Below are 18331 nucleotides of genomic sequence, written 5' to 3'. Positions count from 1 at the left end.
ATTGGTAGATTGTCATATTTTTATAAACATGCATTCATTAATTGGTTTCCCCTGCAGTCAGCTACAGTTGAGTACAGGCCTCAACTTTCATTGCTCTGCTTATGAAATAGTTTTTCCTGAGGCGTTATCATTGACACTGAATTGATGAGGAAGCACATATGTTTCCATAGCCACATGACCATTGCAGGGAACTTCTATGTATGAGGCAGATCAGCTGGGTTCCTTAAAGGAGTTGGTGGCTTTAGTGGCCCAAGTGTTTGTGTATTAACAGTGGAACATCCAGGCCCATTAAAACCCTTAGACTGCAGTCCTATACACACTTGCCTGGGCGTAAGTCTCATTGAACTCTGGGGCTTACTTCTGAGTAGAAACAATTGGGATCTGCTGGAGTCTTTTTTAAAAAAGTATGTTTATAAACCATTCATCTTCCTTTGGGGGTGGCTGGGAAACTGTTCTTATTAACGTTTGCCATCAAAAGTTATGGGGTCAGATCAATACCAGGAGAGGAGAATCTTTTCAAGGTGTCATCAAGACAAATGTAGAATTCCCCATTTAGATTCGGGAAGGGGAGTGGTTTAATGGGGGGTGATGGAGATGTTTTTACTTGCTTTTAGGATGATGTTTGTTTGTTTTCATTTAATTTTGTGTTTGTGTGCGTATGTGCTTAAATGTATTTTCCCCCCTGCTTCTTGTGCATGCTTGTTTGAACCCATTTTTTTTGTTTTCTAAATATCCGCTGCAGAGATCTCTGTTGATCATTTTCAACTGACTTTTGCCTCACAGCGAGATGACATGACAACACAGTTTAGCCAGATGAGTTTAAGTCGTCAGTCATCAGGAGACAACCCTGAATCGCCTTCTGGTCCTGTCTACCCATCACCTATTATACAGCAGTCTTCCCCACAGACTGGTTACGTCATGGCATCTAGCCAACAGCTCCCTCCCGGAGGTTTTGCAGGTTCAGGTCCAACAGTATCCCAGCAAGTACTGCAAGCTGCACCTCCACCGCAGGGTTACGTACAGCCGCCGCCACCTGCTCAGGTAAGCATAGATTTGTGGTTTCTTATGCCTTCCCCCCCCCACCCTCGAGCATCCATTTTACATTATCTCATTAGCACAGTCTTGAAGGAAGTGAAGACAGCCAAGGAACATTTTCAGAGGTACGTCACCACTAAATGCATAAAATCTGAGGCAGTGAGATTTTCATAAGGTCAATTTACATAGCAGGATAGGACGGAGTTTTCTATCCCATGGTTGGTTTGGTTTTTGGCCATTACATTATCACATGTCATCAGCCTTCTCGTTGCTTAACAAGGGGGCGGGGGGGGGGGTTTCATGTGGACAAGCAAATGCGTTAACTAGCCATGTGGACTCACTTTTTAATTTTTTTTTAATTCTTGGTTTACAAAAGAACATGTATTGTCTCTTTTTTCAGGTTGTAGAGTCTTTTTTACATTTGATGTGAGACATTACTGTTGCCTACAGAATAAGGTTGGGGTTGAAGAAGATGGGAGGGAGAGGGGGGAGGGGTTTGGGCTGGTAATACTTAGTGTGTATGTGGGGTTTTGTCAATCTCCCTTGGGTAGGTTCTCTATTTGTTTCACTTTTTATGTATTTCCTAACATTTATGCCCTGCTTGATTGTGTAGAAGAACCCCCTCAAAGCGGTTCCTTCATTTCAGCAACTCTTCTGGAAGAGCTCTGATGGTAGAGCATGAGACCAGGGTCATAGACTCATAGAATCATAGAGTTGGAAGAGACCACATCAGAGCACTCCTGACATATGGCTGTCAAGCCTCTGCTTAAAGACCTCCAAAGAAGGAGACTCCACCACACTCCTTGGCAGCAAATTCCACTGTCGAACAGCTCTTACTGTCAGGAAGTTCTTCCTAATGTTTAGGTGGAATCTTCTTTCTTGTCGTTTGGATCCATTGCTCCGTGTCCGCTTCTCTGGAACAGCAGAAAACAACCTTTCTCCCTCCTCTATGTGACATCGTGGGTTAATCCCCCCACATTGGGCAAAAGAATCCTGCATTGCAGAGAAGTGGACTAAGATGACCCTTGGAGTCCTTCCAACTCTGCAATTCTATGATTATGGACAGGTTCACACCTATGCCAAGGCTCATGGACTATAGCATCATGTAGCATCTTCCATGCATGAAGATGGGAATACAGTGCTACCTTGGGTTACATACGCTTCAGGTTACAGATGCTTCAGGTTACAGACTCGGCTAACCCAGAAATAGTGCTTCAGGTTAAGAACTTTGCTTCACGATGAGAACAGAAATCGTGCTCCGGCGGCATGGCGGCAGCAGGAGGCCCCATTAGCTAAAGTGGTGCTTCAGGCTAAGAACAGTTTCAGGTTAAGTACGGACCTCCGGAACGATTTAAGTACTTAACCCGAGGTACCACTGTACAGTTATGTTAATCTGAGAGCTATCCTTGCTGAATCTTACAGTGATGAGCATGGGAGCCAACTCCCTTTGGTCCCCCCCAATAAAATTTTTGAGAGAGCAGCCCCACCCAAGTTGATCGGCATTGCCATTCAAATGGTGTGCATGCACCGCATCTTGTGATCAGTTATGCAGGGCACGGCTTGCCTGGTCTCTCCCAATATTTTAGTCAAGTTTGCACCCCTGGTGATGAGAGCTCAAGTGATGTATGTGCATGAACCAATCAGTTTTTTCAGTCCAGGGCTTTGGACACATGCTCTGCTTTGTGATATTTCTGCATACTATTATTAATAAAGATAATACATCCATGCTTCCCCTTCTTTCCCCTGTATAAGCTTCTGCATAGCATCTAGTAGAAGCACTAGCCGTGAATCATATTTAATTGAACATGTAAGGCACTGCAGATCTCTAATGTGTTCTGTCTTCTTGATTAGGCTTTATTGTTTGCCACCAAAGTTCCCTGTCTGCATCCTGAGAATCTTCACAGAATAAGGAAAGGGAAAGCAAAATGTCCAGGGAATTTTCTAGCCGACTCTTACCATATGCATTTTTTATTAGAACGCTAGATTTCAAAGCTTAATTACAGCAAACGGCAGCCAAAGAGCACATCTCTCTTTCATTCTCTCAGTTTAATGTCCAGAAACATGGGGGGGGGGTTGGGGGTTGGGGGGGTTGAATAAAGAAATATGACAGTTCTCCCCCTTGCTTTATTTATGTTAACTATTTCCTTTGACTAGGCCAGGTACAGTTGTCAGCTATGTTGCTGTTATTATCCCTAGGTGTTACTTCCAAGAATTCATGCTTGCACTAAAGGCAGTATTCTCTCCATACCTCCAGTAATTGTGTTAATTTTTTCTCGGTGCCTGCTGCTCACAGATTAATTTTAGGGGGGGTCATTCTGAAGTAAGGCGCCTAGTTATTAGAAGACAGCAACAAAGTAGTTTGTAGGGTTGTTGTTTATTAAATGGTATCAGAAACCCCTATCACTAGGACAAATGGAGCTTGCTAATTGTGTGGGGGGAGCAGGAGCAGAAAATTTTTTGGGGTTCACATTTTTAGCATACTGACCTCTTGGACTAATACACAGATAAGAATGTAATTACCTTATGAATTTTACAGTTCTCTGGACTTTGCAATTTAGGCATACCAGAATGCATTAAAACTGGGTATTTTAGGATAAAATATGTTTAGAAATACGTACATTGAAATAAAATATTATTTTAATATACATCAAAGTTCATATTTAAATACAGATTTCTGTACTTAAAAAAACAACAACATGCAAATTAATGCTGCAGTCGGACAGAATGGACTTGATGAAAAACCACATGTGACTTTGACTTGGACCAGAAATAGACTGATCTGTCCGTCACAAAGAGGTTTACATATTGCAAGTGTTGTACTGCTATCAGTAAGGCCCAGGCTACCCAATGATAGTGTACTGAGGGGTATATTTTGTGCTAATCACTACAGCATCGCAAACTGCTTGGACTGGCTAAAACATCTAGCAAGTCCAGCCTCTAACAGACATACCTTCTGTATTCATAGTTTCATAGAATTGCGGAGTTGGAAGGGCCCACAAGGGTCATCTAGTCCAACCCCCTGCAATGCACAAACGTGGGGCTTGAACGCACAAGCCTGTGATTAAGAGTCTCACACTCTACCGACTGAGCTATCCAGCCTGGCTTCCATTTCTTGGTCATTCAAGTGTATGAGGGAACTGTCATAAAATTATAAAAGCCAGTAAGAGCAAATTTTCCACCTTGCTCCATATTAACTGGGTCCTTCATAATGCTTGAGGAGATAACATTTTTCACTCCCTCGCTGAGCGCTGTCAAGCCACACTTACCTGTAGTAGTGTTTGCACAATAAGTGCTGCTGCAGTCTGGTCTGGTCTTATTGCTGACAGGCTGTACCCCCCACGTTTCAACTTACTCTTTGTTCATCTTGGGACACCCCATACTTCTACCATTTCTATTTGTCAAAGGCTGTGAGTCAGAACTGCAGCATTTTGGTATTCGTAGGTGATCGCTGCATCAATTGGCTTTCTAGTGTAGCAACTTTGCATATGTTCATGCAGTGACCAGAAAAATCTCAAAATAAGTGTTTTGTATGTGTGGTGGGCTGATGGGCAGAACTGTGCTCCTACACCAATTTTTAATAGACTTCTTAAGTGTGGTACTGAAGTATGCAAATTATAAGACCATTAGCAATGTGGAGTGAATCTTCATTCTTTCTCTCCTTTCTGCTCTATCCTGGTATAACAAATCCCCTAGAATAGACTTAAAGGGAAACGGTGTCAGTTGATATAACAAGTATGAGACTGATACACAATTAGGTTTTCATGGAAGCATCCTTCCTGTGGCTACATCCCATACCAAGAACTGCCAGGGTCAAAAATTGGCAAGGTACGAATCCATGGACATGGAAGTCAGATAATGGGGGAAAGCCATATTAGTCGCTTTCAATCACCACCTTCCAATCGGGCTTCTGATACTAATGATATTGATTGTCCATTGTATGACTCACCCAGAGTTAAACTTGCCTCCTCTTTTCAGATCTCCTTAGAAGGTCAACCAGATGATTTGAAAATTAAATGTCTGTTGGCAGATGTCAATAAGTGCATCAGCTATAGGGAGGTGCTGTTTGCACTAGTGACAAGAAAGATAACGGCAACGTTTCTGGATAGTGCAAGTGCCAAACCCTAGGGATGCTGACTAGAAGGCGTGTTTTTAAATTCTGGACATTATAGATTTGTCCTGGTTTGCTGCATGTAGTGTCTTTCATTTTGTAGTTGTGTGATGTGTGCTCATACTGTATTGTGGTCGTTATTGGGCATAAACAATAACTGACTAATGTTTAGCACACATTTTGAGGGAGGCAAGGAGTGCTTATTTTCTCTTTCAGCCTCAGTCTGCTGGAAAGTAGAAGCAGCCTAAAAATGATAAGATACTTGATTTAAGGCTGTATGTAGGACCTGTAAGCCCTCTAAGCCAAGAGTCCTGATCAATCCTGACATATATTCACTGTATCTGTCCCAAAGCCAGTAATGTTTCCCTACCATCATGAAAAGTTAACATATATTACAGATGCATTTCAGTATTCCACAGTGGCCGAGTTGTGACAGATGGGATAGGGGGAAGGGAGAAAAAGGGCCAAAACAGCATTTTAAAAATTATTATGATGAACATTTGCCGCTAAGTGGTTTCTCAGGTTATTTTCACGCTTCACTGCAAAACGTTCACCTTCACTCAGAACCCTGCCAGCTCATAGACTAAACTGGCATCAGTTTTCACATTTGTACTTACATCGATTTTGCTTGGATATTAGACTTCAAGTTCTAATAGCCATAGTTGGAGAAGAAATTACGAAGAAGTTTTGAAGCTTGCTTGGAATCCCATTATGTTTATGACGCATTTTATGGTGTTTCAGGCAAAGCCCAACACACCACCATATTTTGGTGGAAGATCCCATTTTGGAGTCTGGCTGTAAGTGTGGCATAAGTTGAAGGCAGGATTCATGCACATGCAATTCTCGCTTTGAATTTTTCACACCAAACTACATTTTGAGCAAAGGCCTGAGGCAACAGCTTTTCTCAAAAGTACTGCTGCTTTTTGTAGGGTCAGCCGCCATAATCTGTGGTTAGAACTGTGGAGCGTGCAGATTGGCAGACAATTATTTACACTGATCAAGATGCCATATATAAATACTAGATCGGGGTCAGCAAACTTTTTCAGCAGGGGGCCGGTCCACTGTCCCTCAGAACTGGTGGGGGGCTGGACTAGATTTTGGAAAAAAATTAAAATGAATGAATTCCTATGCCCCACAAATAACCCAGAGATGCATTTTAAATAAAAGGACACATTCGACTCATGTAAAAACACGCTGATTCCCGGACCGTCTGCGGGCTGGATTTAGAAGGTGATTGGGCCAGATTCGGCCCCCGGGCCTTGGTTTGCCTACCCATGTGCTAGATCAAAAATCTTTCCAATCTGTATGTTAATGAATTGATCCCAGAGCAGTAGCAGCCAGTGGGGTGGAGCAGCATTGCTCAGCTGACTTCCCAAAACAGGAAGAAGGGAGAGAAGAAGAAGAGAGAAGAGGAGAGAGAGAAGAAGAGAGGTGTCAAGGAAGTTGACACAGTGTGAATGGAGCATCATCTGCATCAAATTGGCTCCACTGCTGTACCTGCAGCACATTCTCCTCCTTTTCCCTTTCCCTCTTGGTCACTGGCAACAACCTCCATGCTGGGGAGCCAGTTGAGCAACACCTCCCAACACTGCTGCTGCTCTCCCAGAGATATAAAATACTTCTGGCTTCCCCGTTTCACATTTGGTCTTATTTTTGTGAACCTATTGGTATATGCTGATGACATGCTGCTGTTGTCATTAGCGCAGATAGAGCAGCTAAGTTGGTCGCTGAGAGACTAAATGGGAATCTGCTAGGCAGAACAGCTGAGTTTCAGTTATGCCAAAACTCAGTACAGTGGTACCTCGGGTTAAGTACTTAATTCGTTCCGGAGGTCCGTTCTTAACCTGAAACTGTTCTTAACCTGAAGCACCACTTTAGCTAAAGGGGCCTCCTGCTGCCACCGCACCGCCAGAGCACGATTTCTGTTCTCATCCGGAAGCAAAGTTCTTAACCTGAAGCACTATTTCTGGATTAGCAGAGTCTGTAACCTGAAGCGTATGTAACCTGAGGTACCACTGTAGTGGCTTTGAAGATCACCCCGCACAACACAAGTGCTCTCGTGATAGCCGTTCTGCTAAATTAGTTTGCAACCTCTAATGGTTTGGGAACTGTGCTTTTCTGAAAGCGTTGAGATCTTCACCTGCTATTTTTGGCTTTGCAAATTACCAGGCTAAGGGAGCCCAGTTCAAAGTGCTGCTGTTTAAAATCTGCACGTGACTAAGATGCTTGTTGCACCATCTTTTCCTGCATCAGTCATGCTAACCACAAAGGCCATCATCTGAGGCTCTCCTCTTCCTTCTGAGACAAGTGGAGAGAGGGCATTTTCAGCTACAGGGTCTTGCATGTGGAATACCTTACCTAAGGAGACTCTTTTTTCTCTCCCCCCCCCATGCTCTTTATTGGTTTCATTAGATATTACAACTCCTCATCAAAAGCAAAATAGGATACAAAAAAGATAAATAATCATGAAAAAACACCCATGCATAATAAAAATATTCAACACCCTGTATCTCCGGAACCTTAAATAAAAAATAATTAGTCTTCAACTTTTTGAATATGACTTCTGTCTACCTCACTGGGGGTCGTTTCTCTTCCCCGCCCTTTTTAAACTGCATCCTTTTTTTTACCTTATCAATCATCCATATTGTATGAGATACACTATCCATCTGTCGTTTAATTTGCGAAAATTAGTCAAAGCACACTAAAGATTTTACTTGGGAACAATGTTTTTTAAGTACCCTCTATAACAATCCCACTCTTTTATAAACTTGTGGTTGGTTTGAGTCCTGATTATTTTTGTCATCTTTGCAAGTTCCAAATATTCAGTGTTTTATCTGCCATTCCTTTTTCGTTGGAGTTTTCTCTCCCTTCCAATCGTTAGCAATCAACATGCTTGCTGCTGTTGTTGCATGTAGGAATACCCTCCTCTTATCACTTGGAATATCTGTTGTCAAAATGCCTAGGAGGAAAGCTTCCAATTTTTTTGCAAACATTTGTTTAAACATTTTTTAAACTCCTCATAGATGATATACCAAAAGTTTTTTTTATTTTTGTACAACCCCACCACATATGTTACATTGTTCCCTCAGCTTGCTTATACCTCCAGCATATATTTGAATTTGTTTTGTACATTTTTGCCAATTTGCTGGAGTTTGTGTACCATCTATAAAACATTTTCATGAAGTCTTCCTTTAATGTATAATAAGCAGTGAACTTTAAGATCTTTCCCCAAGCAGCCATCTGAATGGTATGACCAAAATATTTTGACCATTTGATCATTGCTTCTTTAACTTTTTCCTCTTTTACTTCCCAATCTAGCAGGAGTCTATACATTTTAGATAATAGTTTCTTTATGTTTTGTATTAAATCTTTTTCCAGCCTCAAAACTTCTGTCATGAACCCTTTTCTTCTGTCTAGTTTACAGGTGTCATTTATTTGGTGGTACTGCAACCCATCCATGAAATGATGTCTAATTTCTTGAAACTTGCTTAATTTTAATTGTTTTTCTTCCTCTTCTAATATTTCCTTATAGGTTGCCAGTAAACACCCCCCCCCCATATTTTTCCTCTTTACTGAAATTGCCTCTAGGGGGGATAACCACAGGGTGTTTTTTGTTCTAATAGGTTTTTATACCTATCCCATACCATATATAGTGATTTTCTTACTATGTGATTCAGAAATCCCCTGTGAACCTTGACTTTTTCATAACCTACCGTATTTTTTGCTCTATAAGACTCACTTTTTCCCTCCTAAAAAGTAAGGGGAAATGTGTGTGCATCTTATGGAGTGAATGCAGGCTGTGCAGCTATCCCAGAAGCCAGAACAGCAAGAGGGATTGCTGCTTTCACTGCGCAGCGATCCCTCATGCTGTTCTGGCTTCTGAGATTCAGAATATTTTTTCTCTTGTTTTCCCCCTCCAAAAACTAGGTGCGTGTTGTGGTCTGGTGCGTCTTATAGAGCGAAAAATACATAGATAGGCGTGCCACCCAAATCTATTGTCCCATCCCTCCAAATCCAATATGTCTGTATTTTGCAAAATTATCCACTCTTTTATCAAACAGGATGCTTCATAGTAAAGTTTCAAATCTGGCAGCACAAAACCCCTCCATCCTTAATATCTCCTAATAGTTTATGCTTTATCCTGGGTCCCCCCCCCCGCCAAATGAAATTTGATAAATCCCTCTGCCATTCCTTGAAGTGTCCTGCCCCCCCCCCCACCACTGGAATCATCTGAAACAGAAACAACATCATTGGGAGCACATTCATTTTGATTGTTGAAATTCTCCCCCAGAATGAAAGGCTCAACCTATTCCAAATTTCTAAATCTTTTTTTATCTCTTTCCAAGTCTTGATATAATTATCCTTGAACAAATTGATATTTTTTGCTGTAATTCAGATACCCAAATATTTGACCTTTTTAGTTATTGTCAAGCCAGACATTGTCTGCAGTTCTTGTTTTTCTTGATCTCGCATATTTTTTGCCAACAACATGGCTTTGTTTTTATTCAATTTAAATCCCGCCCCCTGACCAAATTCATATATTCTTTCAAAAAATATATATACTTTCTAGTGGATTTTCTTCTAGTGGGTAGTTATTATAAGGTCATCTGTGAAAGCTTTTAGCTTATAAAATTTGTTTCCCAATGTAATTCCTTTTATTTCTGAGTCAGTTCTTATTGTCATTGCCAGTGTTTCAAGGACCATAATAAACAATAATGGGGAGAGTGGGCAACCTTGTCTAGTTCCTTTCATTATTCTAAAGCTCTCTGATACTTCATTATTTAGGATCAGTTTGGCTTTTTTATTCTGATAAATCGCCTCTATACATCTACAAAAAAAATCCCCTAGGCCCATTAGCTCTATAGTTCTTTTCATAAATTTCCAGCACACGTTATCAAATGCTTTTTCAGCATCCACAAACATTAGTATTGCTTGTTTATCCGATCTCATTTCCAAATACTCTAATATATAAATCACATTATTATATTGTTGTTCATTTGTCTTCCTGTCCTTCATTTGTCATGCCTGATCTTCATTTAGGACCTCTTTTAGCATTTTCTTTAACCTATTTACCATAATATTCACACATAATTTATAATCATAATCATTATTTAAAAGAGATATTGGTCTGTAGTTTTTAGTTGATGTTAAATCCATCCCTTGCTTTGGAATCAGCATTATAAAGGCTTCTTGCCATGATTCTGGCAGTTTCCCTTCTGATAAGATCTTGTTCATAACTGTCTTGAGCAGTATTGAAAGTGAGTCTTCCAATTTCTTGTAATAACTTACGGGCAATCCATCCGGTCCAGGTGATTTTCCTGGTTTCACATTAGATATCGCCTGATGAATTTCCAACATTGTTATAGAGAAGTTTAAATGTTCTATTTTATCCCTTGCAATCTTTGGAAATTTACTTTGGCTTAATTTCCCCCCCCTATTTTATCTTCCTCTTCCTTTCCTTCTTGGTATAGATCCTTAAAGTAGTTTATGAATTTTTTATTTATTTCCTCTGGCTCATCAAATATCTTCCCTCCTTCTACCAACTTTCCTATCATCTTTTCTTTCTGTTTTTTCTTTAACTGCCAGGCTAGCATTCTCCCTGATTCTAAACCTTTCTTAGACCTTTTTTTTTAAAAAAAGTCACTGCACCTTTGCTTTTTTATCATCTTATTTCTCTATCTTATTTATTAATTTTAGTCATCAGTTCTATTTGTTGTTGGTTTGTTAGCTACCTTGAAGCAGGATATGAATTTAGTAATAAATAAATTGTAAAAAAAATCTCCTTAACTAATTTATGGAGTAGAAGTGTGGAGAACTGGAAAAATCCCAAAGCAAATATTAAAATACATTCTGCCTTGTACCTGATACTCCTCCTCCTCCTCCCCTTGCCCCTTCTGTAACCATTTCCTGATCTTGTCATCTTCCCAGAATCTATCCAGTTTCATTTCCTTCTTATCTGAGTTGGTTTCTCCTGGTTGTTATCCCACTCAAACATACTCCCCATACCTCTATGATCCAACTTTTACTTCCTATGTCCTAATACCTAACACATGGCAGATTCTGTGAGCATTCAGAAAAGTATGGTGTAACTTTAATTATGGAGCTGAATTATGGAGCTACATGATAATGTGTAGTGATCAGTAAATATGTATTTGCATGATCTGTTCCATTTCTTCCCTTTTGCCACTTGGAAATATGCAGTCTTACTGAGGTTATAGCTCCTCCACCACATCCCATTCCAAGTTTCGTTTCACTAAAGTATGGAACTTTGAATCATGTAGGGCCATGCTTTTCATGTGGCAACTTTCCATGTAGCCAATATCATGGAATAAACAGAGTAGTCAGCATGACCCCATGTGCCTCAGAACTTCCTATGTATTGGAAACAAAGAGGTTCTGAACTATGAGGGCAGATATGATACTGCCTTGATAATTTTAGAATCGGGTAGCAGTCACCCTGAGAAAATTTATTCTGTGTTTCACTGCTGTTTTCAACTGGTTGAGTGAGACAAGTAGCTTAAGGAGATCTGAATAAACTTTAGGATTCCTCAAGTTGATTTTTGTTAACATTGGATGCAGGGGACAGACAGGGAGATTTCAATGTACAGTGGTACCTCGGGTTAAGAACTTAATTCGTTCTGGAGGTCTGTTCTTAACCTGAAACTGTTCTTAACCTGAAGCACCACTTTAGTTAATGGGGCCTCCTGCTGCCGCTGTGCAATTTCTGTTCTCATCCTGAAGCAAAGTTCTTAACCCGAGGTACTATTTCTGGGTTAGCGGAGTCTGTAACCTGAAGCGTATGTAACCTGAAGCATATGTAACCCAAGGTACCCTTGTACTTACTCTACTTAGCCTTGCAAACTGTTGTGATGCAACCATCCACAGAATGTATCAATGTGAAATCATTTTTATTTTATCTTTTTGCTCCATGGTGTCCTGCTGTCAGATTTGGTCTCATAATGGGGCGGCTTGTGTGTAAATGTCTAATTAGTTTCTGTAATTGTAGCAGCCCAAGAGGCTTTTCTTCTGTCGGATCCCATAGCCTTGAATGCAGCTGGCAGTAGGCAATTTGTGAGCATGTCCAGTCAGTGTGGGATTATCTTTGAAGGAAAAAGACGGAAGTTAGCTGAGCCTGGGAGTCTAAAGATATCACACATTAATATATTAAAGTTTAATTAAAGCTGCCTTTGCCGCTGCCTTCTAAAGCTCAGTTTCCCATTTTTGCATCAAAGAAGGAGCGGATAGATTTTAAAAGTGGCACATCTAAGAGGAGTGGAAAGCATTTGTTCTTCACTTGCTTTTTCCTCCTGCCCTGCATTGTCTCGCTCTGGCTGAGACATCCTTTTAGAAGCTTAACAGGAGTTCTCTTTTGCTGTCCAGCCTCTTATCTGATTGTTCTGTGACAGTTCTCTGTGGCAAGCTGATGACTAGAAAATGCCTAGAGCAGCCTGGTTTTCATTTTCAGTGGGAGAATATTCCCACTTTACTCTCCCCACTTCAGAAAAATGTGCTGCACATCCTTCTGATCTGCACTTCTTTCTTCACATGTTCCTTAGTAATCATGGCCAAGAACATTATGTCAATAACCAGCATCACTTTTCAATCAGAGATATCAGACCAGCAGCCAAACTGACCTTAATGCTGCTGCTGTTGTTGTTGCGGCTGCCGCTGCTGCTGATAATTTTAATAAAATCCCGGGGTGGTTTACAAAATAGAATCAATACCATAAGAATTCAATGAAACATCTGAAATATAAACACCATAACATTTACATTACTTCAATCCATCACTAAAGCACAGCATTAAAAAGTCACAGGCCTTGAACTTCTCAATCTGTCCCCAAGGCCTAGGTGAAGAAACGTTTCTTTAGGCTGCACCAAAAACTCCATACTGGAAGGCGACAACCAGACCTCTCAGACAGTGGTCCCTATTCTCCATCACCACGCAAAGGGCTACCCCACCAGGAGGGCCACAAGAAGGTGTCTGAGACAGCAGATATTGAGAAAAGTGTTCCTTCAAGTATTTGAGACCTAAATCATTCAGGGCTTGGACTATGATAACGTCCAAACCTTGAATTGATCCCAGAGCCATATTGGCAGTGCAGTTCACACAGGATAGGTACTGTCTAATTAAATATGCTGCTTACCAGTCTTATGTCCACATTTTGCCCTAGATGTGACTTCCAGAGGCAGCCTTACATAAATTACTGTAGTCTGACTGCAAGGTTACCAGAACATTCAAGATTTCTGTGGCGAACTATCCTGGTCCATAAACAGGTAGAACCAGCTGGAGCTAGAAATATGCCACCCTTGCCCTGATTCTACCTGGGCTTCCAGTTATGGTGCTGAATCAAGCTATGAAGCTGCTTCTTGGGGCAGGGGGAGGAAAACAGGATTTATCTCCAATTCCCAGACACAAGAACCACTGACCAACAGCATCTCCATCTTATCAGGATACAACATCAGTTTATGGGCCTTCGTTCAGCCAGTTATAGCCCCCAGACTCCAGTCCAGCAACTGCACAGCCTCATCTTGTTCAGATAGTATAGATGTCATTTGCATAATGTAAAAAGTTACTCCATCAATCATCCCAAACGACATGTTTCCCCCCCCACCACCTAATATTATATCCAGCAAATGGCATTCTTTTGAAAGATCAATGGCAGCTCCAGTGTCACTAAATGGAGTCTATAACAAATGCTTTCTCTTGCAGTCAATTTAAAAAAAATAATTTCCCTGTGGCTAGCTCCAGATAAGAGTATCTAAATTCTACAGAGATAAATTGATTTATGTCTCTATAATACTTTGTAAATATAAATTGCTAAATGTAAGCTACCAATTTATGATTATCCAAGAAGGTGTGTTACGGTTTGCAGGATGTAGCCTTGCCACCAAGCTCTCCTTTCAATATCAAAGGTGCTATAATTTGTTAATAATGATTACAAGGTGGAGCAAAGTCATCTTTTAAAACTCGTCCATTTCCCTCTTCATTTTTCATTACTCTTGGCTCTATATTCCTGGCCCAAGGAGGCTCTGAATACAGAATACAGTGGTACCTCGGCTTAAGTACTTAATTTGTTCCCGAGGTCTGTTCTTAACCTGAAACTGTTCTTAAACTGAAGCACCACTTTAGCTAATGGGACCTCCCACTGCCGCCGCGCTAACGGAGCCCGATTTCTATTCTCATCCTGAAGCAAAGTTCTTAACCCGAGGTACTATTTCTGGGTTAGCGGAATCTGTAACCTGAAGCGTATGTAACCTGAAGCGTATGTAACCTGAGGTACCACTGTACATAAAGCAGCAATGGGAAACCTGTGGCCCTTCAGACTCCTATGAGACTCCAGTTTCCATCAGCCCCAACTGACAAAGCCAGTGTTCAGAGATGATGGGGACTGCAGTCCAAAAACATGTGAAGGCCCAGAGGTTCTCTGTTCCTGATCTAAGGGGTGGTTAGGTCAGAAAACACTAAACACACTGCTTTTTTTAAGCCAGAGCACAGTTCCGGAACCTCTGAGGTGTGTGCCATTGCAGAACAGCATTCCACCCACCCGCTTCCTGCCTTTGCGTACTTCTGAGAAGCCCAAAACAAACATTTCAAGTCAAAGTGGAAGCTGGCCAGCGTGTGCAAGTCTACACTTTTTTAGAACAATGACTACCTAGCTCCTAGGCGCTCCTAGCTCTTCCTAGCTATGATTGGTCAAGCTATGGGACAGAGCCAATTCAGATTTCCTTTTCTTCAGTCCATCTCCCATGTAGTGATGGCAGGCTTTAAGCTTTCCTCCAAGTCTCTAGGATGGACCTGCAGTTTTCTGCAAAGAATTCATGTCATGTTTGCAGACATCTTTGTCACGATAATCAAGGCATTCATTTTGTGCTGTCACCTGATGAATTAAAAGCTGAACTTTGTGGTCCTAAAATAGGAAAGATGTGCTAGGTCTCAGTTGCTACGCTCATTGCCAGAGCTGTAAAGGAAGCTGTTAGCACACTTCCTGTACAAAAAGAATCAGCAGCGAATTTCCATGCCCCTTTCTGTATCCATGCCCTGGCACACCATAATCCGGGTGCGTGCTGAATGTGTGGTAGGACTTGTACACCACTTACACGTTCCTCAGTGTCCACCCACGACTGCACCAAAAAGCGGCACGCATATTGAAATAAACAGAGGCTCCCACTGGACTCCAAAAAAAAAACCCACAAAAAACAGCACAAAAGGCTTTGAAAAAGAAAGAGCAGGCAGTGTTTGTTCATAAACGTTTAGAGGATTTGTCAAACTGATGAACTTGCTCTTCCACAAGCTACCTCTTCTTGTTGTAATTTTCCTGGTCCTGGAGATTTTTGTTTCCTTTCCCCATTTCTGCAGTGAGTCATCTCAGGGGCGGCATTCCCTCTTCTCACCTGATTCCAATGGTCTCTCCTGTTCCTTCTCCCCACCTTTGTAATCATCCCTGTTACATGAAGTAGTTTGTGCCTTGCAGTTTTCTCTGTGATGTTATATTCTTTTTATATAACTGTATCTAATAGTGTTGGTGATTTGCAGGATGTCATTCTGAACTTGTGATGAATCCAGAGAACAGCAAGTTCCTTGCTTTCTCTAGGTGGTTGGCATTACACACCCACACATACACACCCACCTGTGGATTAGCCAATATTCCACTTGGTAGACTATTTGATGTGCTTTTAAAAAATTACAATTTTGCAGCTTTTCCTAATATTACCAGGAGACTTTTAAGCTCGAAAATCCTACATTTCATGAATAATTATGTACATGATCAAATTGATATGTTTGAGCTGTGTGTTGATATGCTTGAGCTGTGTATGGCTTTACAATACATTTTTCCTCTTTCCTATTTTCCACAGATGCCTGTGTACTATTACTCCTCTGGTCAATACCCTACCTCAGCAACTCAGCAGTACAGACCCATGGCCTCTGTTCAATACAATACACAACGGAGCCCACAAATACCACAGACTGCACAGCAAGCAGGTATTTTCATCTACTACTTGATTCTTCAGCTAGATCTTCAAAGTTATGTGTCTGGATGAATTCATAGGTGCCGCAGTCTAGTCAGTATGCCTGTGTATGAAGAGAGGAAGCAGCCTTTGCTCCCAAAATTACATCCCCACCCCCACTTAAACCCTTAACTCTTTACCCAGCTGAAGACCTGACCCAAATTTGTTTCTGCAAACAATATTCCACAACAATGTATTTGCCATTCAAATCTTTTCACACAGACCCTTCTCTCAGTGCTCAGCTGGACTCTATTCAATTTAAGCATGCATAAATACATGGTTCAGGGAGAAAAGTGTGGCAGTAAAAATCAGAGATAAATGGTGGCCCATTGAGGAAAGAATACCCTCCAATCTACACTGGGGATGAGGTGGGAAAAGCATATTCCCTTTCTGCCTTGACAAGCTTATTGCATCTTATTTTTTCCCCTTGACTTATGGAATAGTTTTCTAAATCCGTGCCGTTCCTTCCCTTTGCAAGGGTCTTAAATATTTAAAAATGCTTCATCCTAAATAACTAAATATCCAAAGGATATTCATACTTTTTTGCTCTGTCGCTGCAAGTCTGTATGTCCTCAATGCATCAATTCTTAAAATGCTGGATCAAAGCTAGGGCATGAAGCATATTACTAGAATTGTTAATATTTCAGTGATAACTTGAGTAGCATCATTATAATGAGGTGCCTGGATCTTTTTAAAGTAGATACTGGTAGAGAAAAGCAACGAAGGGTGATTGCAATGTGTACGGGCCTGAACTCTGAAACAGGGAGACAGCCACCTGAAATGTTCCACTTGTCTTCATAATGCTATGCTGTTTTCGATTTCTCCATCTTGAGTTAGTCGTGATGAACAAGGGTCTCTACAGTCTATGTGGTGCCCCGTTGGTCTAGATCCCTGCAGTGATGAGCAGTTGGAAGGGGGGCCGTTACACTGTAAGAGAGTGAGTAGCAGGTCTCACAGTGAACCGGTCTCTTTTCCTACTGTGTCACGTCGCACCTAATAATGGCAATTGGCAGAAAAAGAAAGAAAGCTGCTGAGTGTGTTTGCACTGGTCGGTGAGATACTCACTGTGTTGCTGTTAAACAGAACTTGGGAACGCGAGAGGAAGAAGAATCATTGGGTTCTATAAGTTTCCTGTCCTGTTCAAGTTATTCAGTGTTAACTCAGTTATAAAAAGATGTGTGCTGCCTACCAAAATGCTGCTACTTTTATCAGAAGTTCTCGTGAATTCACGAATAAATTAAAACCAGTCTTTGAGAGGTTGTGATAACATAAAAATATTACATACTAAATGTTCTGAGATAAGAAGGGCTTCCAAGGTCCCCATTCACTTCCATGTCTCTCTAATATAATGGAGATAGAATTGTCATCCTTCCATTATCATTCATGTTACTCTAGTCCAGCAAACCTTTATAATTGACTTGTATGATTTATTGTGAACAAATAATGATTCGCTATTTACCACGAGCATATACATTTTGTACCATTTTCTTGTTTCAGTAACTTCCAAGCTCTGCCATATTGGTTTGGATGAGCATTCTCAATATCGGTGTCACTCTTTCCCTCATTTCATACCTTTTAGCAAATGCAGTCACTGAAAGGGAGAGACAGAGAATTCATTTACGCAAAAACAATGGCTCGTTTTGCTTCACTTGTCCCAACAGCATTGCTCCATATTTATTACTAATTTACATTAAGGCTTCCCAACCAAATGTAAAATATATTGTATGAAATTATCTTCTTCTGCTCTGTGATTCTTAATCCATATTTAACCTATTAGTTAAATTGTGCATTGGTAATGTGGAAATCGCTTTAAAGAAACCATATATGGAACATTCTGAAATATGCCAGCTATGTTCTGGGAAGTTATTTGATCATAAGAAAACATTTCTTAGTTTTACCCATTTTATTTTAGTTTTAATTATATTTTGTTTTGTTTATTTAAACAAAAATTATATACCACTTGATGGTGGTAAAACCTCTTAACACTGCCAGTTCCACAGATAATATACTGTATGTTCAAAAGACAATTTTCAGGCCAGAATGTTGAATATCCTGAATTCTGTTGTGTATATTCTGTGTATTCTTTGCTGTGCTAGTTGACCGATTCATTAGAGCGAGAGAAACACTGTAATTCATTTGTTACAATAATATGTAGGTACATTCTAGTATTTCTTCCATGT

The 18331-nt window shown here is 40.7% G+C and overlaps 2 protein-coding genes across 29 annotated transcripts in view; one reads left to right on the top strand and one right to left on the bottom strand.

Moving 5' to 3' along the window:
- Positions 1 to 18331, top strand: part of ARPP21 (cAMP regulated phosphoprotein 21) — a 248662-nt gene that overhangs the window by 200339 nt on the left and 29992 nt on the right. For all 21 annotated transcript variants that reach the window (XM_081164496.1, XM_081164497.1, XM_081164480.1 and 18 more), the window contains 2 exons: positions 784 to 1041; positions 15999 to 16125. In XM_081164496.1, coding sequence (XP_081020622.1) covers positions 784 to 1041; positions 15999 to 16125 — 385 coding nt within the window. The remainder of the gene's footprint in view (positions 1 to 783; positions 1042 to 15998; positions 16126 to 18331) is intronic.
- The window catches only part of LOC308570203 (uncharacterized protein), a 91839-nt gene continuing 85540 nt past the window's right edge, over positions 12033 to 18331 (bottom strand). For 3 of the 8 annotated variants that reach the window (XR_014000966.1, XR_014000967.1, XM_081165028.1), the window contains 3 exons: positions 17611 to 17742; positions 12777 to 12887; positions 12033 to 12242 (listed from right to left, as the gene is read on the bottom strand). Coding sequence is in view for 3 of the 8 variants with exons in the window: in XM_081165028.1 (XP_081021154.1) it covers positions 17645 to 17742 (98 nt within the window). In the remaining 5 variants the exon portion in view is untranslated. The remainder of the gene's footprint in view (positions 12243 to 12776; positions 12888 to 17610; positions 17743 to 18331) is intronic. The other 5 variants (XR_014000968.1, XR_014000969.1, XR_014000970.1 and 2 more) reach the window with 2 other exon arrangements.

This window comes from Podarcis bocagei (assembly GCF_964188305.1).
Source record: "Podarcis bocagei genome assembly, chromosome: 12".
Lineage (NCBI taxonomy): Eukaryota > Metazoa > Chordata > Lepidosauria > Squamata > Lacertidae > Podarcis > Podarcis bocagei.
The sequence above is the reverse complement of the archived record's forward strand: the minus strand, read 5'-3'. Positions and strand labels throughout refer to the sequence as shown.